Source organism: Coloeus monedula (assembly GCF_965178545.1).
Source record: "Coloeus monedula genome assembly, chromosome: Z".
Classification (NCBI taxonomy): domain Eukaryota; kingdom Metazoa; phylum Chordata; class Aves; order Passeriformes; family Corvidae; genus Coloeus; species Coloeus monedula.
The window spans coordinates 27,402,129-27,428,108 of record NC_138822.1 but is presented as its reverse complement, the minus strand read 5'-3'; the positions used below and the strand labels follow the sequence as shown (position 1 = coordinate 27,428,108).

Here is a 25,980-nt window from a genome sequence, read left to right as displayed (position 1 = left end):
CAGGAAGTTCTACCTCAACAAGAACGTCACGTTGAGGGTAGCAGAGCAATAGACAAGGTAGGCCGTGGCGTCTTCTTCTCTGAGGAAATTCCAAGCCCACTTGGGTACATTCCTGTGCTACCTGCTCCAGCTGACCCTGCCTTGGCAGGGGGTTGGACGAGATGATCTCCAGAGGTCCCTTCCAACCTTAACGATTCCGTGATAATGCATACACGCATATATGACATGCGTACGTGCCGTATGCAGTTTGTCGACCCGCATTTACACAGTGAGTGCACTGAAGTGACGCACAGGGACACACGGCAGGCACACGGCAGGCACCCACCCTCACGCACCCGCGGCGCAGCCTCCTCCCGCCCCAGCGCGGCCGCTGGCGGCAGCAGCGCCGGCCCGAGGAGCGCCGCCCCCGCTCCCCGGGGGAGGTCAGGCCGGCGGTAGCGGAAGCTTCTCCCTCCCTCCCGGCGTCCCGGAACCAGCCCCGCCGCCGCCGCCACCTCCTGCCCCGGCCCGCCGGCAGCATGTCAGCTCCCGGCGCCGCCTCCCGCAGGTGACACCCGCCCTTCCGCTGCCGCCGCCTCCCCTCCTATATGGGCCACCTGCTCTCGAAGGAGGCAAGGAGCCTGAGCCGGGACCGCCGCCGCCCGCGGGGGAAGGTGCCGCCGCGCAGCCGGAGCTGCTTCCTGCGCGGGCCCTGCATGCTCTGCTTCATCGTGCACGGCGCTAGCCCTCCCGCCCAGGAGCAGCCGCTGCCCGCCGGAGACCCACTGCTGCCGCCGCCCTACGTGTCGCTGAGCGTCGCGGAGCAGCGCGTGGCCCGCCGCCTCCTGCGCCTGGCGCCCGCCGCCTGGGAGCCGCCGGGCCGCTGCCAACGCCTCTTCCTCTCCGGCCTGCTGCCCTCGCCGGTGCGGGGCCTCCTGGGGCCGCCCGGCGAGGTCTCCTCCGAGATGGTGTGTAAGCGCAAGGGGGCCGGGCTGCCCGCCTGCCCGCCCTGCAAGCAGCCGCGCTGCGCTGCCGCCGAGCCCGAGCCCGGTGCCTGCCAGTGCCCGGCGGAGCCGCAGCTGCTCGCCCTGCCCGGCGCCGCGGGGGAGAGCGGTGGGGGCACCGCCGGGCAGAGCGGCGGGGGCCAGCCCGCCTCGCCGCCGCCTCCCGCACCCGAGGAGGAGAAGGAGCAGGGCCGGGAGGAGGAGAAGGAGCGGGGCGGCGAGGCGGGCTGCGAAGAGCCGCTGGAGTACCCCGGCGACAGTTGCCGGGAGCTGCCGCCGCCGCCCACCCCGGACATCAACCAGCTGCCGCCCTCCATCCTCCTCAAGGTGGGTCGGGGTGGGGGGATGGACGGGCCAGCCCTCTCTCTGAGGATGTGGGAAGGGACTGTGCCAGGCCGGTGTCGCCGGGCGGACTCGGTGCAGGGGGGGAGCCGGAGGAGGCCGGCTCGGTCCGGAGCGGTCTCAGTGCCGGGCTTCGTGGAGATAGATAGGGTTGTGGGGGTGTTGTTGGGTTTTGTTTGTGTCCTGTTCCCCGACCGCATTTGTTTGCCGTTGTAAACGGCGTTGTGAGCCATTACCTGGACGTGCAGACACACAAATCAGCTCCAGAAGCTGTCCTCGTAAATGTTTTGGCTGTACCCGTTAACTTCGTAAGGTGCCCTTCACAAGTTGACTTTTACTTGCATCACTGGTGTAATACTCGCCAAGGGGGCCTGTCACTGTATTTAGTGCTTCCGTGGGTGTTGGAGCTACACAGACAAGTTTTCAGTGTTGATTATTAAACAGTTTCTATTGCTGTGTATTGTGGATCAATTTTGGCCCTAGTAGTTCCATAGTATTTGCAGCCTTCTTGAATTACATGCTTTCATAACTTCTTACACTGTATATCCAAGGAATAGTCTCACCTTTCCTGTCCCTTCTGCTGTCTTTCTGTTTCTTTAATACTGTTCTCTTTTGGAACTACTTTCCGTTTTTAATCTAGTCTCTTGACCACTGTGCTGACTTCCTTCAACTAAACGTTAGCTAAAAAGAGGAGTGTAGCTGAAACTGAGCTGGTGATGTTTTCCATGGTCTGATATGAGTGTGCCTGTAAATTTTGGGGAATAAGTTTTCAGGATTGCAGGACTTTCTCAGAGGTCAGATGGCAGAACTTAAAGCAGGACATAGTAATGGAGGAGTGTGAGATATGACTTTTGGTGTTCATATTTTCTAGTTGTACATCCAATGTAGAAAATACTTTCTTTACTCTTTTGTTCTCAAACAGTAACAACCTACTTATCTGTCTGTCTTGCACATAACACTAATTCTGTGGGAGGTTTGGTTGGTTTGAGGTTTTTTTTGTTGTTGGTTGTTTTTTTTTTTTAATACTTGTGAGTGTTTTAGTAATGATATATTTCATAGATGCTCTATGCAAATTAATTCTAGGCAAATAAAAACTTATGAACTATCATCTGAATTAATCTCATCTGTGATTGTAGAATTGAAACTTTGTCTTGTAGTTCTTCTAGAAGGGAATACATTTGTTGCCACTGTTACTGGAAGATAACATTTTTCTTTGACACTTGGTTTTAGGATTTGAAACTGGACTTATTAGATTAGCGTAGCTGAAATACTTTTTGATCAATGGTATGAGTACTTTTCTGTGGTTATGTTTAGTACTCAGTTTCACTTTTTCAAAAAAACCCAATGTCTAACTCTGCCATTGATGCCTTGAAGTGGCTACCTGAACAGAGAGGCCACACAAGATTAAGAGAATAAAAGCAGGTATTTGAAGGGCCTTCAAAGGTATGCCTTGGGAATCAAAAGCCTCAGAGGTGCTCCACCCAAGATGGACCCTGGGTCACAGGTTTTTCACACTTTTATAACTTTGGTCCATTTGCATATCAGGGTTAATTCCCCAATTATAATTTCAAGTAATTATGTAATTACCCCAAGTTTGCTCCCCCTGTCCAGAGGCTCAGTTTACTTATTTCACAGCAAGGTGTCCTTGAGTTCAGGCCCAGAGAGGGTTTGTTACATCTAACCAAAATGTGAGAACAGTAGCTAACAGGCTATACAAAGTTTCAGAGTTACATACTAGGCAGTGCAGGATCTAAAAGATATAAAAGCTAAAACCGAAGGCATCACCATAACTTTGATAATGAAAGATGTCATGTCCATTTCACCTGTGGACTAGTTTAAATGTTATTTAATCTCTTCTCTATTTTATATAGACACAGTATTTTATTCTTACATGTATTTTCAAGGTTGTGGGGTCCTTTTGTTTGGTTGGGTTTTTTTTGCAAGCTAGGTATTTTGTTTTAACCCCAGCTAGAAATTAGGTAGGCAGCCACTCACTCACCGCATCTGCAGACTGGTGGGGAGGAGAACTGAGGGGAAAAAAGTATATCTTGTGGGTTGTGATAAGAACAGTTTAATAACTGAAAAGAAATAAAGTATTCTACTAACAATGTTTGTATAAAAAAGGGAGCAAGAAAGAGAGATCCAAGTGATGCACAATACATTTATTTTGTACCACCTACAAAGCACTGTACCAGCGACTGAGAAGAATTCTATCCTAGCTGAAATCAGGACAGACATCTACCTTCCCCAGTGATTTTTGTCTTTATAGTTGCCCTGTAGTCCAGTTCCTTCTGCAATGTCTTTGAAGAAATAGGCCATTATTTCCAGCATTGTGGTAGGAACCAACCTATTCACCCCCAAATTTGCCCTTCAATCCTTAGCTGTCCTAACGAGTTGGGTTTGTGTTGGTTTTTTGAGATTTTATATATATGTATATATATATGCACACGTACACAAGATATGTGTATCTTTATCTGTATGTCTGTCTCTCCTAACTATTCCATTGTTTGGGGTTTTTTGGCTGCTTCCAAAATATACTACTCTGTTACGGAACTTTTAACTTCAGGTTTCTAACCAGGCATCCTGTCAACAGATTTAAAAGTGTCTTCTTATGATGGGTTTTGATACAGATAGAATATCCTAAATATAATCGTTTCTCCAAAGGTGCCATTTTATTATGAGAGGGTGGGAGACAAATATACCGAAAATCTTTACTGAGCTTTTCACAGTAGGTAAAGGAGATACAAACCTTAATACAAGGACAAGAGATTCCATCCTGGGAAGCATCAGGAGACAGATCCTGCTGGTTTTTTTTCTTGATTCCCACATCTGTGACCTCCTGATGCAGTGGTGCTGGTACAGGAGTGGCTGTCAGGAGTGTCTGTAGGTGGCCTCAAGACAAGCCCAAAGAAATACGTCAGGGACTCCTTAAGCCACTGTCCACTTTGTCTGCTGAGGTGGTGTTTTGCTGTTTGCAGTGGTTCAGTCTCCTGTAAGCTAAGGGTTTGATGGAAGGTGGGGTTTGTCAGACTGAAACTGGCCTGCAGATCATTAGATGGGCCGTAGTGGTTTGGGAGGTTCATGGTGCAGTGTGCCAGTTGATCCTGTTTTCCTGGCTGCTGAAGACGTATCGTGGTCAATATGAAGTGATAAAAGAATTGTGGTTCCATAGTCAAGCTTTTGAGTTTTGCTTTTCATTGGTTGCTGAAATATATATGAGAAAACAATGTTACAGGGTGGGCAAAATGTCATCTTTAGTCTTAGTAGAGGAGGGTGATTACCTTTTACTAAAGGGTAATTTGAAGCCATTCTCTTTAAAACTCCAGGAGAATTAAGGAATTACAGATCAGACAGCTGTAAATAGCTTGACTGTGTCCTAGACATGTGTGAAGGAAAAAAAAAACCCCAACAAACAGGGACCTGTTTCTAAGCATGCAGTACAGAAAATTACAAAATCTTCCGTGACATATGACTAAGTTCTGAAAACTTTGTGCTACATGTCACAATTCTGTGCCTATTGAAGTTTCACTGCTATTTGTTCCTGGAAAGCATAAATAAAATAGAAAAATAAATAAATCTTCCTGTTTTACCTATTACCTCTTTGCAGTGCTGCTGTTTAATCAAAAAAGGTGTAAAATGGTCTGCAGACTGTGAGCTTACGAGAGAAAGCCAATTCAAACACTTCAGATTTCCTTTTGAAGTGTATTAACAGGAGTTGTGCATGTAAAACACAGAAGGGAAATTCTCTCCTGTGCTTGGTGCTTTAAAGCCTCTGCTAGAGTACTGCATTAGGCTGTGGGCACTGGGATCTCCCTATAAAACCCACACACAAATGTGAGGGGCATCAGAGGAGAGCCAGAGGTCATCAAAAACATGACCTATTACAGTAGTTGGAAGATTCTGGTCAAATTGAATGACACTTATTTAGATAAAAAACTGAGATGCAATCTTTAGTTAAGAGAAAACTGATAGGAAGTTCAACTGTGTTCCTGTCCCTTGTTGTATAGAAGGAAATAATAACCTTAATTTGGGTGAGATACTTGAATGTTCTTACACTGTATCGTTTTCCAACTTTTGACAAAAGTGTTTTCCTGTTTTTTAGGTTATGTGACAAGTTGGGATTTCTATTTATTGATTCTTTTTTAAACATCAAGGGGAATGGCCTTATCAGGAATGGTTGGGGTGTGCTCAAACTTGCTTCAAAACAAAAGGGTCTAGAATAGATGATGTCTTCTTTTTGAGGTCCTCTTTCTCAGTTTGCTGATCTTATTTTTATAAAGCATGAGCACGTGCCTGGAGCAGAGATCCTGTCAGTTTTGGCTTAGGGCTAATCCACTCTAAAGGGAAGAGAAGTGTGAGTGTATTTTATTTAATGTAGGGTTTTCATATATATTGCTACTATTATTTGAAAGACTATTGACTCCTTTCCTTGTATCTTTAGTCAGTGCTTTTTACTTATTTTTTTCATTCTTCCCTTGTAACAATAACTTACAGGTTTTCTTTTGTTGCCATGATAATTTAACAAGCTTTTTTATGATAATGTTGATTGATACAAAATGCATTGCTGCAGTCATTGTACTGCTAGCTCTGAATTTAAGATAATCTGAGTAATAGGAAGTGGGTTTGATAGACTAGAGCTAGACCTTTAATTTTGTCCTCTGATTTTTGAATGCTGGCATTTATACCTGAAAAGACTGCATGTGCATGTTATAGTTGCACTGTGATTTTCTTTCTTCTAATTTTTTTTTAAAATATTTTTTTGCCTAGTCAGGAGGCAGAGGCATCAAAATACGTCATTTGTATTGAACTTTATCCTCAAGTTCATTGAATCACTTTCGTAATACTAGCTTTCCTTCCTACTTATGCTGGTGTTCTGAACAGATTATCCTGTCTAAAATTTGTGTTGAATCTGCTGAACTCAAACTGTATTTTAAATATAGCACTAAGAGACATGGAACAGGTTTTGAACCTTTGTGGCTGAAGCTGGGAGGTAAAATGTCCTATAACTCCACTATTAATTTGCCTGAACTCCTTTTTTTTTAGCAATGATCAACACAGCAATGTAGTTGTTACAGATTTCTTTTGGTTTTTTTGGCTTTTTGTTTTTCTATGAAGGTTACTGTCACCCTGTGATTCTAGCAGGGAAATGAATCTGTCTGAGGTTCACTGTGCTCTTACTGAGGTGCTGGAATGCAGTTGAGGGGCACAGTTGTGAAGGGAAGGTGTGCCAGTGGACTAGTAACTAAAAAGAAGACAGTATATGCTCATTTTTTCAATGATAAATTTCTAAAATAAATTTTATGATTTGTTGCATGATTATAAAAACAATTGTTTTGCTTTGCAGAGATGTGTTTGGGAAGGTGGCTTTTGTGTAAGCTTGTAGGTTTTAACATCACAGAATGAGCTATGTGATGGAGGAGAAATGTCTTGGAATGAAATTTCTGCTTTTTCTGACAGGGATAGAGCCCTTAGCACTCACAGGCAGTGAAAGTTTCCCTAATGTTGTTTAGGTGTTGTCTTGGCTGGTTCTGCATCTCCAAAACTATGTGTTATTGCATGGAGAAAACTAACAGCTTACAAATTGTGCTGTGTTGGAATGTAAAGTAAATTAAATGTAACTTCTGCTTTTGTTCCCTATTCATTTGTTTGTTTCTTTTGTTCAGGTTGCCTGACCCATGTTTGATCTTTCACAGATTTTGCTTTGTTTTAATGTCTCCCTCTGCTTTTAAACTGGCATGGTGACTCAGAAGCACTACCTGGTGTCTTTTAGTGAGATCGGTTGGGTTTCTGGGAGTAAAAACGTTGTGAGCTCCTGCAAATAAAGGTACTCTGCTTATTGGTCAGGACTCTTCCCCTCCGTTAGGAAGACAGTCATTTCACACAGACAGAAGCTGAAGTTGTGTTTTGCCTTGCAGCTAAGGCAACCTGTGAGTAAGTGGCTGGTAAGGGCAGTGTCTGGCTCCTTTTGTAACCTCTGGCTGCATGTTCCTGCCACTGCCTTTGTGCTCTGTAGAGTGATCATGCGATTGCAGGGTGAGTAAATTCATCTGGCTAATCTGACACCAATCTAACGCGTCAAAACTTTTCCTTAGGATCAGCTGCCTGAAAAGACATTCTCTAAGTACAGTCACTAAATCCAGTGCAAAAATTCAGGTGACTAAAAGTAGGGGACTGGTAAACTGTTGCTGTGAATGGCAACTTGCCAAAGAGAATACTGGCTGTGATTGAAATCACACCATTGCTTTTCCTGGCTGGCACAATTTTCTTAATCACAAGAGCACTTTTAACTTGATCTCCTTCATGAGGGTACTGAGGCTCCTTTCGGAGGTGTGTGTGTTCAGTGCTCACATCTCTTTCATAAACTCAGAATCATTCATATTTCCCTTGTTCTTTTCAAGTTATGTGGGCAAAGTGAAGAAATCTCTTGAAAACAAAGCAGATACTTGTCTTTTCTTCCTTCCTTCTCTTTTATATATGATTTTTGAGTTTTCTGAATAGAATGAAGCAGCCTTTAATAAACATAACCCCCCTGGTAGCTTAACTGCTCTATGCCTGCAATTAGCAAATACTGTATTTTACAGTTCATAGTAAAATGTGACGCACTAAGCATGTTCTTTTTGTCAAATGGTACTTGAGAAATATTTTTGTTAACAAAATTTTAGTTAGTTGCTAAACAAGTTGATGAAACGAATGAGCAATTTTCCGAGGATGAGTGTCTCAACTTACTTAGGCACCATGAAATGTTTGAGTGTACATTTTATTGTTCTTCTATTGTTAATTCCATAAGCTTTTTGGTTTCAAATTAATCTACCTAATACAGTGAAATAAAACCAATTTTATAGATACCTGTTCTTGAATACAAAAGTTTTTTATTGAGAGAGGAGAGCTTCAGTCACAGAAATGAAACAATTTCTTTCAAATAAAAATGATGGACAGAAATAGGAGATGCATAGATTCACCTTTTACAGTCTCTTCTGCCATGGGGCCTGTATTTTGTTCATGTTCATAGAGGTATACCTTGTTCTTAAAGTTAGCAGTATCTTTTTAAAGACTGGTATTAGCAATCAACTGAATTTTCTTGCATCCTTTGCTGAGGCAAAAGTTTCTTTACTCTGTGCAATTAATTTGTGCAAATTAATTCTAACTCCTTGATTATGGTTTTTAAAAGTATTTTTTTAAAATTAAGGTTGTCTTTTGATAGGTTAAAATTATTTCTAGAATTATGCTTATGTTTACTTTACATTTGATTTGGGTGATGTGAGTTACTTTTTAGAAAACTTCATGTTGAGGATACTGTGATAGCAACCACATACACAGTTTTCTCCTACCAAGCTGTTTTTCATAGTAACTTTCATGGATGTGGTTGACTTTTCATTATTTCCTTTGATTAAAAGTGCAGTTATCTTCTTCACTTGATTCACTTTGAGGAACTTGATTTAAAGCCAAAATTACCAAATATTTAAAGACACACTAAATAAACTTAGTACATGGATTTGTGATATTTTAAAGTGGATCTTTAGTCTTTTAAAAAAAGGTATTTATAGGATGCTTTGTGGTGGTTTTTGTTTGTTTTGCTGTTTTTTTCCTCCTCTGTTCCTGCTGAATGCTGAAATACTAACATTTAGCACAGATGTTTAAAGCAGTCTATTTTGAACATGCAGGTTGAACTATCTAGCATATGTAGAAACAGTGGGGAAGTGTTAAGAGTGTAATGTCTGAAGCATATTATGCAGGGACTTGGTGGTAAAGGAGAGAATTGCACAGAATAACTTTATTTCTCATTTTTCTGGTTGGACACTTCACTAATATTAATCAGCATTTGCTTTCTCCCTTTCTCATCCGTGGTCTTACAAAATATTCTAGAAAGTTGAAAAAAACACCAAAACTTGGTCAGGCACTGCTTTTTGGTGGTTGGAATTGTGCTGTGCAAGGACTTAGTTTAGCTGAATTAAAATCAATTGAACATCACCTGATTCAGAATGGTGGATTGACTTGGGTGGGGTACTGTGGAATTAGCTGTGCTTTGTTATTTAAAAGTAAATCAATGTGGCCTTTCTCTTGTAAGGGATTGATATGGTTGTATCTATCAACATAAAAAAAGGCTGTTTGAATTGTGCTCAGTAGATTGAATGTGATTTGACTGAAAACTACCTATATCTGTTAGTTGACTTTTGCTGTCCTGGGCATTGCATTTTTGTATTTTCTTTCTGATGTAGGATCAGTTAGGTTGGAAAACATCTCCTAAGATCATTAAATCCAACCATTAACCTGGTACTGCCAAGTCCACCAATAATCCATGCCCCTAAGTGCCACATCTATGTGTCTTTTAAATAACCGTCAGGGGTGGTGACTCCATGACTGCCTTGAGCAGCGTGTTCCAGTGCTGGATAGCCCTTTCAGTGAAGAAATTTTTCCTAATGTCTGAACTAAACCTCCCCTGCCTCAACTTGAAGCTATTTCTTATTGTCCTGTCACTTTTTGCCTGGGAGAAGACCCCAACACCCACATGGCTACACCCTTGTTATAGGCAGTTGTAGACATGATAAGGTCCCCCCTGGGCCTCCTTTTCTCCAGGCTGAGCACTCCCAGTTCCTGCAGCTGCTCCCCATCAGACTTGTGCTCCAGACCCTGCCCCAGCTCCAGTGCACTTCTCTGGATGCACACCAGTACCTCAGGATTTTTCTGATAGTGAGGGACTCAAAACTGACCACAGGACTGAGGTGTGGCTTCACCAGTGCCCGGCGCAGGGGAATGGTCACTGCCCTGGTCCTGCTCCCGCACTATTTCTGGTGGCCAACTGGGTGTAACTCCATTCACCAGCACCCCCTGGGCCTGGCTGTCCAGCGACATTTTTTACCCAGTAAACAGTGCACCCATGCAAGCTGTGAGCAGACAGTTTCTCCAGGAGAGTGCTGTGTTAAAGCAAACTGTGTCAAAGACTTTACTGAATTCCAAGCAGACAAAATTAACAGCATTTCACTCATTACACCAAGCAGGTCACCTGGTCATGGGAGGAGACCAGGCTGGTCAAGCAGGACTTGCCTTTCACAAACCACTGCTGGCTGGGCCTGACTCCTGGTTGTCCTGTATGTGCCACATAATGACACTTGAAATGATCTGCTCCATGCCCTTATGCAGGACCACTGACAGCCCTGTGGTTCCCTGGATCCTCCTTCGAGCCTTTCTTGTAGATGAGCATCACGTTTGGCAGCATCCAGTCAACTGGAAATGCCCCTGTTAGCAGCCAGGACTGTTTGTTAATAATTGAAAGCAGCTTGGTGAGCACTTCCACCAGCTTCTTCGGGGCCCATGGTTCCTGTTTGGTCCCGTAGTCTTGTGTGTGTCTTAAGTGATGTAGCAGGTCACTGACCGTTCCCCTGTGGATTATGGGGGGGACTTCATTCTGCTCCCTCTCCCTGTCTTCCAGTTCAGTGAGCTGGGTACATGGAGAGCAACCAGTCTTGCTGTTAAAGACTGAGGCAAGGAAGGCATTGCTGGTCTTCAGTGAGTGTGTGTGAACAGTTTTATTTCAAAGCAAGAGCTTGTTGTTAAAGAATTTACGATGTCTGGAAGGTATGATAAGGCTGTCAGTGGGGAAGATTGGGTATCCTTGAATGGGATGTAGCCTGAAGGCTCAGAGATTCCCTTGCATCCATTGAAGGGAAAGAGAAACACATTGATCTTAACAATGACATGAAAGGGTGAAGCAGGAGGAACTGACATCTGCATTAGGAATTTGAGCTGGAAGAGGGTGAGATTAGAGAGAGTGAGTGAGTTTTCCAGAACTCTGCTACCTCTTCCCCTGCCTTTTGCCAACAGAGGGAAAAAAGAAATGTAAAATGGTTCTAGAAAAATCTATTAGATTTTTTTTTTTTTTTTCCTTTACAGTGCTGAAGGATATTCTGGTGTTTGGAAGGGGGATTAGGCAGAGTTGAGGGGGAACAAATTGAATGGTGGGTATGAAAGTGTACATGTTTGAGTACAATTTTCAGGAATTAAATGTGCTAACTAGTAGAACCATTGCCGTGAAAGTTCTCTGTCATAAGCGGGAGTTAAATGAACAGCCTTGTGGGTAGGAACGGTTTTAGCTTCCAGCTGTGTTTATACATCCTTGGGAATTAGAAAATTTAAGTCAGGAAAATTAAGATGCCACAGTATCAGTATGTATCTAGAGAATAATACTGAATTAAAGGGTGCTGAAGTCATCAAAGTGAGTCAAAGCATTTTATGCATTAGTGTAGTATTTTAACCAGTAATGAGGCTAATCCCTTAATGTAAGGGTGATGTGCCACCACCTGGAATAGTATAGTCCTTGCTACTAAGTTCCATTTAGTGTAATTCAATACGTTGTCTTTTAACAATTGCGAGCTCTGAAGAGAAGCTGATGTTTTACATGGCATTATTCAGCATCCTTTTATAGCTGGAACTTTTACAGCTACTACAGACAATAAAACTGGCAAGGCCTTGTTTTTGAGCACTACCGCTTGTGTAGCTTACAGGGTTACTCCTGTGTGTGCTGGGACTTCTGCAAAGACTTGGTATCACTTCTCGTCCTGGTGGCCTCACTCACTGTTTTGTAAGAAGTCAGTTTGCAGCACCTGTACTTCTTAATTGTCTCTGCTTCTAGACTTGAGTACAGCATGGACTAAAACATGGCTACAAATGCTTTTGGATGTTTTTCAGAGTATTTTCTATGCAGCAGTACTGTTTGTGTCAAGTACACAATCAAACTTGTTTCTTTTTTGTTTTGTGGTTGCTACAGCTGTTTCATGTGGGAGTAACAGGTTAGCAGTAGGTCTGTGATTTGTGAGGGCTTTCAGCTTTTGTTGGGATGGTAGTGTGCTGGGTTGATCCTGGCTGGACACCAGGTTCCCTTCCAAAGCCCTGGCACCCCACTTCTTGACTGGTGAGAGAAAACATGAGGAAAGGTTCACAACAGGGAGAGATCACTCAGTGATTACTGTCATGGGTAAAACAGGCTGAACTTGGGGAAATTGGTTGACTTTATTACCAGTCAAATCAGAGCAGTATAATGAGAAGTAAAACCTACATCTTTCCTAACCCTTCCCTCCTTCCCTGGCCTAACTTAATTCACAATTCTCTACCTCCTTCCCCCAGCCATTCAGGAGGACCAGAATAGGGGTTACAGTCAGTTCATCATACCTTGTTTCTGCTGCTTCTTCTTCATCACATGTTCTCACTCTGTCGTCTCTGGTTGCAACTTGCTCGATGACTTTTTTTTTTTTTTTTTTTCCTTCTTGCATTATCCCAGAGGTGCGACTGCCATCACCGACAGACTCAGCCTTGACCAGCATGGGTCCATCTTGGGAGCCGGCTGGCACTGGCTCTCTAAGATGTGAGGGAACGTTCTAGCAGCTTCTCAAAGAAACTGCCTTTGTAGCCCCCCTACTCTCAAAACCTTGCCATGCCAACACAGTATAAACAAAATAAAATACAATAATTATTTATGGGCGGCTTTCATTTTAACAGTGGCAGCTGTATTAGCAACAGTTTTTACTATTTCATGTTTACTATGTTCTTCAGAACTGCAAGCTGTTGTTTCTCAAAGTAAAGGTGGTATTTCTACAAATAAACATACTTTATTTCCCACCTGAGTAAAGATTAGTTGAAGTATTTTGTAATGCCAACCTTGATATCCTTTGTTAATATTAATTGGAGTCAGTCAAATGTCTGTCTAAACATCATGTGGATCATGTTGCTTTGTTCTCTTCTAAGTTTTTTATAACTGTTAGAAGATTCAGTTTTCTGTTTCATACCAGTAGCAGGAACTCAAATTTCCTACTGCTCTTATTAACTTAGAATTACTGAGCATCATCAGACTGTCACCTTTTCTAATGTTTGGAATTACTCTTTTGCAGCAGAAATGTCAGATGCCAGATTGCCACTTACTATTCAGCGCTTTCTTTCTGCTTGACTGAGGGCGATGGTATTTTTTGAGTGCTGATTGCAGCCACCTCCTGGTTCTGTGCGTGGTCTTGCCAGTACAGACAAGATCTGCAGGAAGAAAGCAGGCACTGGTTGGTTTGTTTGCACTTCTGTCTGCTGTCTTTAACTGGTTCCCTAATGAGAAGCAGACACTGACTCTGGTAATGGCCAAGCAAGGTCTGTGGGGAAATGCGGTTCACGCACAATCCTTCAACACGGAGGAGTCTTGCATAAGAGATTGAAAGTTTCTCACTGCTGGAAAAAGAGGGGAATGATAAATCTTGCAAGCATTTATAGTGTCATGAATTTGACCTCCTCCCCTCGTATTAGAGCTCTGCTTCATCAAGGGTTCTTGTAGGGATATACGTATTTAAAACTGCTTGGATAAGCCATCCCCTAGAACAGAGGGTACAATTATGGTTGTTATTCTTGATAGTTCGTTGTCTAGTCTCTTCCAAAGACCACCCAATGACCAGAGTTCTGTTAAGTTATCATTATAGTTCAATGCTTCATTACTCCTTTTTTCTTGCATGTGTGTTTTCCTCTTTGCCATCCCTTTTCCTTGACTAAACAGTCCTAGTAGTTTCCTTGAATGTTTTCGTATTTTCTAGACTTCAGTGCTTTCCTATGGATACTCTCCAATATTTTCAGATTTTCTTGAGAAAATTGCCTGAGATTGGCAATAGTACTTCTATTTAGTACTTGATGTCCTCAGATCAGTGGGAGGACTTTTTAATGTTTTGCGGTCTGTACTCCTGTGTAGGTATAATGCCACTACTGCCTTTTCCCATTATAGGATCACATGTAGATTTAAGTTCATTTGTGGTGGCAGGGTACCTTCATGTGAACTCTTCACAGACCTCATTTTTATATTTATTAGTAAGCAACAGTACTTTTAAGACAGGGATTAATGTAATAGATGTTATAGCAATTTATGAGCTTGCTATAAAGTTACAGGTTGTTTGTTTTTGTTTTTTTTTTTTTTTGCCAGCTGCTATAGTGCTCAAAACCTTGGGGTATAAAAGGCTAATTTTATGCTTAAGTTCTCTTCTGTGGCACTGATTTACTCTGCTAATCTGCTCTACCATTCCATGCCCCCTTCCCACAAGACTTGATGTTTTAATACCTTTATGACTCTTCTTACCAGTTTAGTTTAAAAAATAAAAAGAAAGATTTTCCATCCATTTCAGGATGGGAATGAAAGTACTTTTTAAATGGCTTGCAAATAACATTTGTAATTCTTTAGGTATGCCATCTCAGAAGCAATTTTGAAACTTAGTCTATGAAATGAGTACTTAAGTAGGATATATTCTATGGTTGGTTATGCTAATGTGATTTACTAATACTGTCAGTTCTTGTGGGATGTAGGTTTTTTGTTATTGTCTGACTAATCAAGCTGGAGGCAAGTACTAGATCTGTGTGTTATAATGCATGCTAATACTTTTCTGTCTTTTACAAGATGCATTTGTAATAAAATATTTTTGTCTCTAAAATATGATTACATCTGACAATTTTTTTTTTTCTTTCTTTCCAGATATTTTCCAACTTATCTCTGAATGAGCGTTGCCTTTCAGTGTCATTAGTCTGTAAATATTGGCGTGACCTTTGTTTAGATTTTCAGTTTTGGAAGCAACTGGATCTCAGTAGTCGTCAGCAGGTATGAAAATAGCATTGTGGAAGAATTGTTTTGTTGACTAAGAATTTGTTCTTAGAACTTGTACTTTTGACTAGGGGTAAGCAAAAGAAACATGTAACATGGTGACACCTGTACTTTCACAGATTTTTCTGCAATTAGCTGAAAATGTCTGGACTCTTAGATTGGTTCCTTTAAATATAGCGTATTTTTTCTGAAATCAGTTGTGAAACAGCGTGAGCACAAGTGCTCTATGAAATGGGTTGTGGGTTACCTGTCTCACCTCTGCATCAGGTGGTCTGGAACTATCAGACCTCTTATTAATTCAAAGACAAACATGAGCATTTCTGAGGATGCCGTAGTTGAAAGAATGGTCACATACATGGTGCTTGCTCTGTTTGTTTTAACAAATTTTCTTTTTTTTCTTTTTTTCTTTAAGGCCTTTAGCTGATCCTAGAATGAAATATTTGTGGATTTAATTTAGTGAGATCCCTAGGACCTGAGCTTTAAATTGTACAGGGTAACTTTGCTCCTTGGAAACCTTTAGGGATGCCAGTATTGTTTGGCCACCGCCCTTTCTTGTTGAGTAGTGACTTGCAGGGGTTTATAAACAGTATCTTGAGAGTTTCATGAAAATACAGGGTACAGAGAAATAACAATTGGAGGGTTGCGTTTGAAGAAGGATTTTTTTTCTTTGCAATTTGTCATTGTTGTGGTTTAACCCCAGCCAGCAGTTAAGGCTCAGGCAGCTGCTTCCTCACTCCCCCACCAGTAGGGTTGGGGAGAGAACTGGAAGAGTAAAAGCTACAAAATTCATGGGTTTAAAGACAGTTTAATGAGGAAAGCAAAAGTTACACATGCATACACAAAAAAAGCAAGACAAAGAATTAATTCACTGCTTCCTGTCAGCTGGCAGTTGCTCAGCCATCCCCAGCAGAGCAGGACCCTATCACACAGAACAATGATGTGGAAAGACAGACCCCATCACTGGAAATGTTCCCGCCTTCCTCCTTCTTCTCCTCACTTTATACACTGAGCACAGTGCCACATGGTCTGGAATATCCCTTTGGTCAATTAGGGTCACCTGTCCTGTGTTCCCTCCCTCCCTCTTTGCCAGCATGGCCATGTGAAAAGCAGAAAAAGCCTTGGCTCTATGCAATCCCTGTTCAGCAATATGAAAACCAGCACAAATCCAAAACACAGTCCCATCCTAGTCACTGTGAAGAAAATTACTTCTACCCCAGGCAAAACCAGGACAGTTCTTTTCCATCTTAACACCTGCCTGATGAAAGAGCAAGAAAAAATATCTGACTTGCTATGAGTGAAAAACAGATTGATTGCAGCAAAGACTGTTCATCAGCTGTATAAGATAAAAGCCAAAAGGGATTAGTGTTGCTCTCCTGCCGTCTTTGGTTAAAGCTAAATCTCATCTATGCCAAGTGATGGATAAGTATTTCTGAATCGTCCTTTATATGATTGTCTTCTTTTAAGATTATTGTCCTTTTGGCTAACTACAATGGGTATAGATGCAAAATGGATGGAATGGTTTTTTACAAAGGTATTAAGGAAACTTTGCTGTCTGAGTGTCCAGAGGCTGCTCTGTCAGCCACTCTAGCACCCACCACCCACTTGGGACCAAAGCCCCCCTGCACTTGTGGCCCCAGGGAGGTGATGGATGCCCTGCACACACCACGCTCACACAGTCAGACCAGTTTCCTTACTGGGTCGACTTCAGGTTTCGCACTGCAGAGTCTCAAACTTCTGGGTCCTTAAAACAATGTAATCACTGGGCAGCAACAGAATAACAGCTCAAGCTGGAGGAGGAGGGGCCTGCAACCCCAACCTCCTGGGCTTTTATACCCTCACAGTCTGTGCCTGGGTACATCTGGGGGCCCTTGGCTCCTGCTGTGTTTCCAAGTGTCCTCACCTGGCTGCGTCACAGGTCTCTGTGCCCTTTGTTTTGCAAAGGATTCGCGCCAGTTCATGGCCTTTTGCCTCTGGCTTTGCCACGCAGAGCTCAGCCTGAGCTCCGCTGCAGCTGCACCCCAAGCTACCTGCACTGAGTGTATTCCTCAACAGTCCTCACTTTGGTTTAATCGAGCATACCTGCTAATATATTAAAATGAAAAAAACCAAAAGTTTTAAGACATTGAAACACTGCCCTTCCATACAGCATTACTACCAGTACCGAACATAATAGAATGAAAGCTAACATGTTTGTCATAGGACAGAAATTATTATCAATATGAAGTCACATATATTTCAGTAAACAAAGGCAGTAATGTTCATTGGCTACAAGTTATATAGTTCTGTTATTTGTTAGTAGTCTACCTTCTGTTGGTTAAATGATTCCCTCAGTTCTTGGGCTAATTAGTCCACATACTCAGTCTTCCTCTTGTGTTGGTGTGTTTCTTGGGTTGGTGGTCTGTGGTGTTTGCCATCTCCCCTTGCCAGAATCGCCTTTTACCCAGTTGGAGCTGATTCAGCCCAGTTGCTGAGCTGGTTTTGTTAGTTTCTTCCTTATCTAGGGAGTTCTGCCAAATGTCATTGTGGTCTGTAAATTCTGCATTCTTTGTGTCCACTATCAGTAGTACATCATTCTCCCCACGCTTTGTTAACCTCCCCTAGGAACTGAGGTCATTGAAGCACATCAAGCCTTAAACCTTAATAAGTCAATTCTACCAACAAGTAATTTATCTTTCTAATACCTGGACATCACAGATAGCTTATTCATGGCTGAAAAGAGGAGTAGGTCTGTGGTTACCCTCCTAACTCTGGAGCTCAGTCTGGTACTTGAGAACTTCTGTCAAGTTGGGCAGCTGTTTGGCATTCTTTTTGTGGTAACATAAATTCCTGCAGCTGCCCATATTTTTTTGTACTTGTCTAGCTGTTGCCTCTCCCTCTGTGAGCTTTATCACGAAACTATCTAGCTACAGTCTACATAGTCTGTCAGAACTAGCTTTCCCCCAGTTGTCCATATTCTATCAAAACCATCAACCCCACCCCCAAAAACAAACCAATTACAGTAAAATATTCAGCCATAGGTGGTATTTGTAAAGGTATAATTTAATTCTCCCTGTAGCTCATGGAAATGCATCTTACAAACAACCATTTTTGTCCCAGGGACATTAAAGATCTTTATGGAAAAAGTTATATGTGAGTATTTGTTTTTTCTTTGTAGGTCACTGATGAGCTGTTGGAAAAAATAGCATCAAGAAGCCAGAATATTACTGAAATCAATATTTCTGATTGTCGCAATGTATCTGATACAGGAGTATGCATATTAGCAATTAAATGTCCTGGGCTCCTAAGGTATACTGCCTACAGGTGTAAACAGCTTTCTGACACCTCTATTATTGCAGTCGCCTCTCAGTGTCCTCTTCTTCAGAAAGTGCATGTGGGCAATCAAGACAGACTCACTGATGAAGGCCTGAAGCAGGTAACCATCTATTCCACAAATTTCTTCTGTAAATTTAGTATATTTCAGCTTAGCAAGTGGAAGAAGATACCCTTTCTCAGGATTTAATTAAAATCACAAAAAATCTTCTCTTTTAAAAGTTGGTGTACGGAGACTTTTTTTGGTGCAGTAAATGCTGTTCTCTAGAGACTGCACATACTTTCTTTTTCTTTTTAATACCCAGGGATTAAATGATCCCTTTTGTAGTTAAGTCTGCAGTTTGATATCCTATACCTCACTTCTGTTGGATTCAATTTTCCTGAGCTTGGTTGCTATTTGAAACCTGTGTTTAAGTAACTCGTTTTTGCTTCATGAATGCTGAAGGTGACTAAGATCTTTATTTGTTAGATGTGCAGGAAGGTTTCATCAACTTTCTGATTGTGTTAAAGGAGTATTTAGGAGTTAGCGTAAATCAAATATGCTGTTGAGCATAAAGGCATTGTTAGCTACATATACACCCAGTAAATAACTTAGTTCTTATGTACTGCTCTTAGCTCCATTTGGTTGACTGCAGTTAGCAACTTCATTTTGTCATGTATGTAGTTAGAATCTTTCTTATTTGCATTTAGTGTTTCAAAGCCTGAAAAGAAAGATAATTTTTAATGGGGGTGGAGAAGCAGAAAAAAAATCTTTTCTCCCATCTCTTCATTTTAGTCAAATCCTGTTGTTGTTTATTTTACCTTTGATTTCATTAATTGCAGCTCGGTTCAAAATGCAGGGAATTGAAAGACATACATTTTGGGCAATGTTACAAGATCTCAGATGAAGGAATGATCATTATAGCTAAAGGCTGTCTGAAGCTGCAAAGAATATATATGCAAGAAAACAAATTAGTAAGTACTTACCCTGATTTTTTTCTTCTCGAGGCATTTTGATTGTCAAAGCTTTCTCTTGCTCTTTATCTTTTTAAAATTTTCTTTAGAATGGCTGCTTTTTGCAAGTGAATTGCTTAAAAATGTTTCTGGCTGTGAAAATTGCAGTTCTGCAAAGATGGCTCAGAGGGTGATGCAAAGTACAAGTTAAGCTAAATGTATTAACTTGTTTTTAAAATGACATTTCAGGAGTAATTGTTTGGGAGATGCATGGTTTGTATAGGAAAATATTTAGTTCATATGGAATGTTTATTTTGTTTCTACAAGTGCAGTAAAAAGTACGAACTTAGCTAAGCTGAAAGGTATTTGGAGCTTGGGTTCTTGATTACAAGTGATACAGTCTGATCATATTTTCTTGAACTATGTCACTTTCTCATCAGGATAAAGTAGAGTAGTGTGCCTGTGCTAGCAGAAGGAAGTTGTTGAGGAGTAATAAAACAATCTTGTGTCCTAATTCTAAGCGGTCTCTGAAATGATGGTTTCTAGTGTAGAAAGACAGTAGCTTGTAAATGGTATAGCAGAACACTGACTTAGGGGTTTTTTAAGTTTTATATTATTTTTAAAATTTGTTTCTTGCAAGAAAGTAGTAAAACTTGCTTGCAGTTGGATTATTAACTGTCAGCTAACATCACGGTTTTAACCTTTGTTTCAAAAGTGCTGAACTGGGACAAATAAATTGTAAGAAAACAGCATACCTTGTATTCAAGAATCATTTGATATTTGGCTTCAAATAGACAAAGAAATGCTAATGCTTGAGCTTGGTTTACATTAAAAAAAAAATGTTCTGAAATCAACAAAGAAAGAAAAAGGCAGCCAGTTATTGGTTTTGATCAGAACTGTAAAAAGTTGAAAAAGAGGAGATAGAGACCTAAACTGCGATTTCTGTACAGTTCAGATGCAGAAAAAGGGTGTGTCCCTCCTCCTGTATTGGAACAAAATCTTGAATATTGTCAAAGTTAGTCCTTCTAATACTTACCTTAATACATAAAAAACTTTAAATAAGAAAAAGAAAGAGAAATAAATGTTCTGAGAAGACTGGAAGAAAAAACATCTTTCTTTTCTGTAAGGAGAAAGGTAAGTAAATTCCAGTTATTTATCTTTGAAAGGAAGAGTAAAACCTTCAAGATTTGCATAATTGTATGTGAAAGATTGCTTAATTGTAATTAAGAATGATGTATGTTTAAATATCTGCGTAAGTGCTTGATCATTGGAAAATATGTAGGCAAGGTATTAGCTTTCCTTGTAGATACATCTTAGAATTCTCGTCATTGAAGTTATTATTCTCTTTATAGTGTGAAATGTTACCTAAGAAGTTGTTATTGCAGTTATTAGCACTTAAAGACTTCGTGGTTTTAATATCTGAAATGTCATCAAAGTTCCTAGTTGAAATGGAACATAGGAAGTATCTTAATTTTTTTTAAGGCAATAGCGAAATGTGCTCTTTACTTGCACTCTACTTGGCTGCCTTCATTGTTGAAAATGTATCACTGATTTTTGATTAGAAATAAGACAAAAATACTTGCTGTCAAATGAATAGGAAATTTCTCTAAATTTTGTCCCTTCTAGTAATTTGTCAAGTGACTTATCAAAGCTGAATTTTTGCCTAATTTTTCATGAATGTGCTTTCTTTTTTTAGTACCTAATTGTACTTAAATTCTCACCCATCGTTAATTTTTCAGGGGGAAGAGAAAGTCTTGTGGCACACTTGGTATAGCTCTCTAAAATTAAAATTCAGCTTCATAAATCTTCATATGTACACATGCAATAAGTTGTGAAGCTGTTATGAACTCCAGGGTGTTGAATCCTTAGAATAAAATAACACTTGAACAATGCCACTAGATGAGAAAGCTGAAGAAGCTGCTGTGCTTTCCCCTTGCTAGGGGCAAGAGACTTTCAAGTCTTGCTGGCAGTGTAGTTTTGTGTAATGAACTGAGATAGCTTTTAAGAAGGTCTCATGCAGTTGTAAAATAGAAATTTTCACATTCCAAGTTAAATGAAAAATACAGGAATTGTTTAATTGTTTAGTTGTGGAATTATCTTAAAAGGGAGTAATGGCTGGCAAATGGTTTGTCAAATTCTGTGGGTTACTTTTCTCCCTTCTAAAAAAATCTCCTTAGTATTTGGTGTGGCACATATTACATCCTGCTCTTCTGGTGAAGATGGTAGTTTGGGGAAATATGTATGTGTGTGTTTTCAAAATGAGTAAGTATTCATTCCGTGAAATCAAAATATTCTGTGGCAAGGAAAGTGTACTTGATGATATACGAGGCCTTGGTCTGTGTATTTGAAGTTCATACATTGTCAGTATGCTATAGAAAGAGGACTCCTATCCCTGCCTTTTAAGCAGCTGCCATATCATCCATGTAAATAATGTAAAGAGTCTTGTGTTTTGTATTTTCTTGTTTACTCCTTTCTCAGAGGTGCTCAAAATCATGTGTGTGACTCTTACAGGCAATTTCTGTTAATTTCAAAATGTGTAGTGCATTACAGATAGTACATGATGGTTGAGTTTTCGTGTAGGCTTGTCTCACACTAATGGATTTTACACTTCAAAAATACATCTAGGCAGAGGCAACCATCAGCTAAGTAATGCCTTTGTGAGTGTTACTTTGCAGTGAAATGTGTGTGGATCAGGCAACACAGTTCAGTTGCTTCATCTGTTGCTAAGTAACTCCATTATCAGGCTGCTGAGCAGCAAGAGAGAAAGGAGAATTTATGTTCCGATTGTTGAATATGCTAGACATTTCGTAGAAAAATAGACCATTTCCTGTCTTTGAAGTGCTGGTTATGTCATGGTAATAAGCGAAAGCTGCAATTAATAAATGGGACAAAGGATGTAGGAGGAAAAAGTTAACGTTACATGGCTAACTTAACAACAGAAGGTTGTTGTTATTTGCATAACTGTTTGGGATTTGTATCTCTTCAAAACATGTTTATTTTTCCTCTGGTCTTTGAATGAAGGAATAATTATATGCTTAGCCTCTTTTCTGAAGCATACTGGTGAAAATTGGGAGCCTAGTTTTAAAAAAAAAAATTATATCTTTTCAGGACTTATGAAGTATGCCACTGTCTTGTCTCTCCTCATCTGCTCCCAAGCAGTCTGATACAATTGAATAATCTTACAGAATTTCAGTGTAAATATGGAAGAACAGATTATAGCTCTGTCTGGACAAAACCAGAAAATTTCTTAATTTCTTGGCTGAGTTTAGCTGGACTTGTTTTATGGTTGTGATTGGTATGCTGTAACTTTTGTGTTTGCATCATGTGAATGTTTAATGTGAATGAAGCTGGTGAAAGATGAGCAGGTTAATTTCATTGTTATCTTTGCACCAACTGCTTTTTTTATCTTTCCACCCACATAGAGAGCACATAGAGAGACTTAGCTTCAGCTGCAAAGTCAGAGAACTGCTCCCCACTAACACGTAGTACTCTCCCTGAGTGGGGGGTACTTAACCTGAACTGCTTTTATTGCAACTTTGAATAGAAGGGTGGAGTCCTAAAAGGTATTAAAGGTTTTGTGAGTTGCAGAACTCAGTGACTACAGTGCACCCAAAGGGAAGGGCTATCTCCAGAAGCTTTGGCACAAGCTGTCTGCTTTCCTTATTACGAATAGAGTAGATCTAGATTTGGGAGCTCACTGTAGAGATGAAGAAAAACCTTCTTTGCTTAACTAATTTGATTTAACACACTATTTCCTTTTAATTGCTTTTCTTTAACTGGGTAAATTAATGGCTAAAATTATAATGCAATGGTTGCTGAAACATTGGTGGTAGTTACAAATTTGTTTCTCCCTATTCCACCCAGTGTCTGTGGTTTTTTTGTGGTGAACTAGATATGGATAATGAGAGACAGCTTCTAAAGATAAAGCGAGGTGCAGTTTTAGATACCATTAGAGAATCACAGCATTCCTACCTCTATACTTTGTTCCCTAGCTCTCTTTTCTCTTTTACAAGCTCGTTTAGGAATAGATGGGCTACTATAGTAGCTGTTATAGCACCACTTCTTCCTTTCCAATAAAATGATGTCATGAAGTAGATCCTTAAAGACAAATAATTTGTTTGATGTTTTCCAAATGCGTTCATTAAGACAGTTATATTCTCACTTGACCGTGTTTCTATTTCTTTGTTAGACTCTTGACTCCTCAGTTTCAAGATAACCAAGTTTTGGCCCAGTTGCCAGTATGCTTGATATGTGACAACACTTTTAAAGTAAATATTTTACAGGTGTCTATTTAACAATTTTTTAAGATTGAGTATTCTGTAGGTGTTCTGCTTACCTTTGCAGTTTGGAGCAGATAAGAGTTGAAATTCAAGTTAACTGTGATGCTATGTTTGATAGAAACTACAATGCTTAAGATATGTGAATAATAGTTTCAGTAAAAAAGGTTTAAGATATACTAAACAAAACATTACAGTTTTGTCACACAATTAAATATGTTAATTAAAATTAACATATGCTTTTAAAGCATTGACTGGGATTAACTTATTATAAGATGCGTAGGAGAAAATAAACTGAATTTTCATATTTTCTGGCTAATCAGCGTTGTGTAATCTGATAAATTTATTTTTGTCTTTTAATGATATTCCCCTCCCCACTTCTGTTTTTACTTTGGAAAGCATTTCCCTTCCTGCTCTGTACTTGTCATCTGTGAAACGCTTACTTCAGCATTGTACCCTGTGACACAAACATTGGGAGGAGAGAGTATTTTGCTTTGAGTTTAGCCTAGGAAAATTGTTTCAGGCAGAAAGTCACTATTTTAAGGCATATAAACTGCACACTGTCAAATGTTTAAAATGTATGGAAATAACTTACTTTGTTTCAATGGTAGCAAGTAAATGAAAGATTTTTTTTTTTTTAATATTCCAGAATAATGTAATTTCCTTGTCCTTTTTCCATTCCCCACAATATATTCCATATGCTATTTCACTTTTTACATTCAGTTGCTTAAAACTGTTCTTCTGCTTGGAGAAATTTCAGAAAAAGAATTGTTTTCCCATGTTTCTTCAGGCATATTTTCCCAAAATACTTTTGAACTACTTTATTTCATTATTTGAGGTTTTGAAAAGGGCTGCAGTTTTTCCAGACTTCCCCCTTCGATTACTATTTTTACAATTAAACCCCCATGTTCAGCAGGACCCTGTTGCTGGTTTTCTTTCAGGCCCTACTTGGGTTTGCTGCAGCAGAGTCTCAGACATTGGATTTATAAAAATAACTGGTTTAATAGAGTGGTGCAGCATAAGGTCAGCTAAGGTTGGGTGCCGTCAAAGGGGGACCCAGAGCAAAGAAAACCCCAGGCAATTATACCCTTATGACTTATGCCCCCACCTCTTACACGCTCTTCTCGTGCCGTGTTCTAATGGTGAGTTTTGGCTTGTTGTCTTCTAGCACTTTACTGGATTCTTTCTCCATGTCCACCACACAGGCAGGCCCTTGATTGCTTGTCTTGTTGAGTTACAGCTTTTGCTGACACTTGTAGCTTTCTTATTTTCTGTTTTTTTTCTGGGGCACCTGCTCACTGGCAGAGCATGGAGAGCTAAAAAAACCACTAGTCTTAGGACAAACATCGCCTAGCAACAACCAAAACATCACTGTTATCAATCTTGTTTTCATACTAAAGCTGAAACACAGCACTGTGCCAGTTCCTAGGAAGATGACTAAGCAAATTAATTATTCTGGCTGAAAGCATATCTAGGTCCAAGTTCACAGCTTTTGGCCTAAGACTGCAGCAAATCCAGCTACTGATGCTAGGCAAGCAACACAATAAATCACACAGCCTTATAACTTCATGTAGCTCATTCTATGTAGGACTTGTTTATGCTGAATAACTAGAATCTCTCAATAACTAGTTGCTTGCTAAAAAAATATATATATATACATATTCGGGAGGATTATGGACCCATGGAATGGTTTGGTTTGGAGGGGACCTTAAAGAGGTCTGGTCTCAACCCCACTACCACTACACCAGTAGGCCAGGTGGCTCAAAGCCCCATGCAGTCTGTCCCCTTCCAGGGATGGGGCAGTCCACAGCATCTCTGGACAACCTGTTGCAGTACCTCATCACCCTCACAGTAAAGGACTCTACGCATACCAAGACTGATTTTCTCTGCTGTGTACAATGTATATTATACCTTTGGATAGTGATGTTTCACCTTCTGTCGAGTACTAAATTGGAGATTTCTGAAGCAAAAACTTTGTGCAGATGGCATGCTGGTGGTATGCCCTAGTAATGATAAAGTCCCTCTTGTATTTTAGTATCTTAAACACTTTACATAAGCACCAAAACCACCTAATGTACCATAAAAGTAAGGGTCAGCACTTTAAAAATGTGCTGAACAGCTATACTGATACTAAGATGAGGTATGGGAAGTCATGCTTTCGTAAGAACCATATGAGACATCTGTCTGGTAGTAAAAACATAGAAGTTTGTCTTTTGACAAGCTCTTCTGAAACACTTTATTAATTTTTTTAACAACATAAAATGATTCAGTCAATCTTTTAGAAAGCTAACTGATAGAACCTTACTTCTCAGAGTTCAATTTTTTTGGGTCTTTTTTTGGTCTTCTTTTGTTTAGATCTGCTGCGTTTTGACCTGAGTATTTTCCATAATACTGTTCCTGCAGTGAAATGTTTATGCCGACTTTGATGTTAATAGAAAGGGAAAAAGCAAAGCTTGTGTACGTGTGCATAAATCAGCTACATATATCTGCTGTAAAGGCCTTAGAACCACAATGCAGGAGTCAGGCTTCT

At 40.4% G+C, this 25,980-nt stretch overlaps 1 protein-coding gene across 1 annotated transcript in view; it reads left to right on the top strand.

Moving 5' to 3' along the window:
• The first annotated feature begins 471 nt into the window (after positions 1-471).
• FBXL17 (F-box and leucine rich repeat protein 17) overlaps positions 472-25,980 on the top strand; it is a 278,001-nt gene continuing 252,492 nt past the window's right edge. Inside the window, exons 1-4 of the mRNA XM_082300852.1 lie at positions 472-1,310; positions 14,806-14,928; positions 18,086-18,343; positions 19,063-19,194. Coding sequence (XP_082156978.1) covers positions 588-1,310; positions 14,806-14,928; positions 18,086-18,343; positions 19,063-19,194 — 1,236 coding nt within the window. The 5' untranslated portion in view covers positions 472-587. The remainder of the gene's footprint in view (positions 1,311-14,805; positions 14,929-18,085; positions 18,344-19,062; positions 19,195-25,980) is intronic.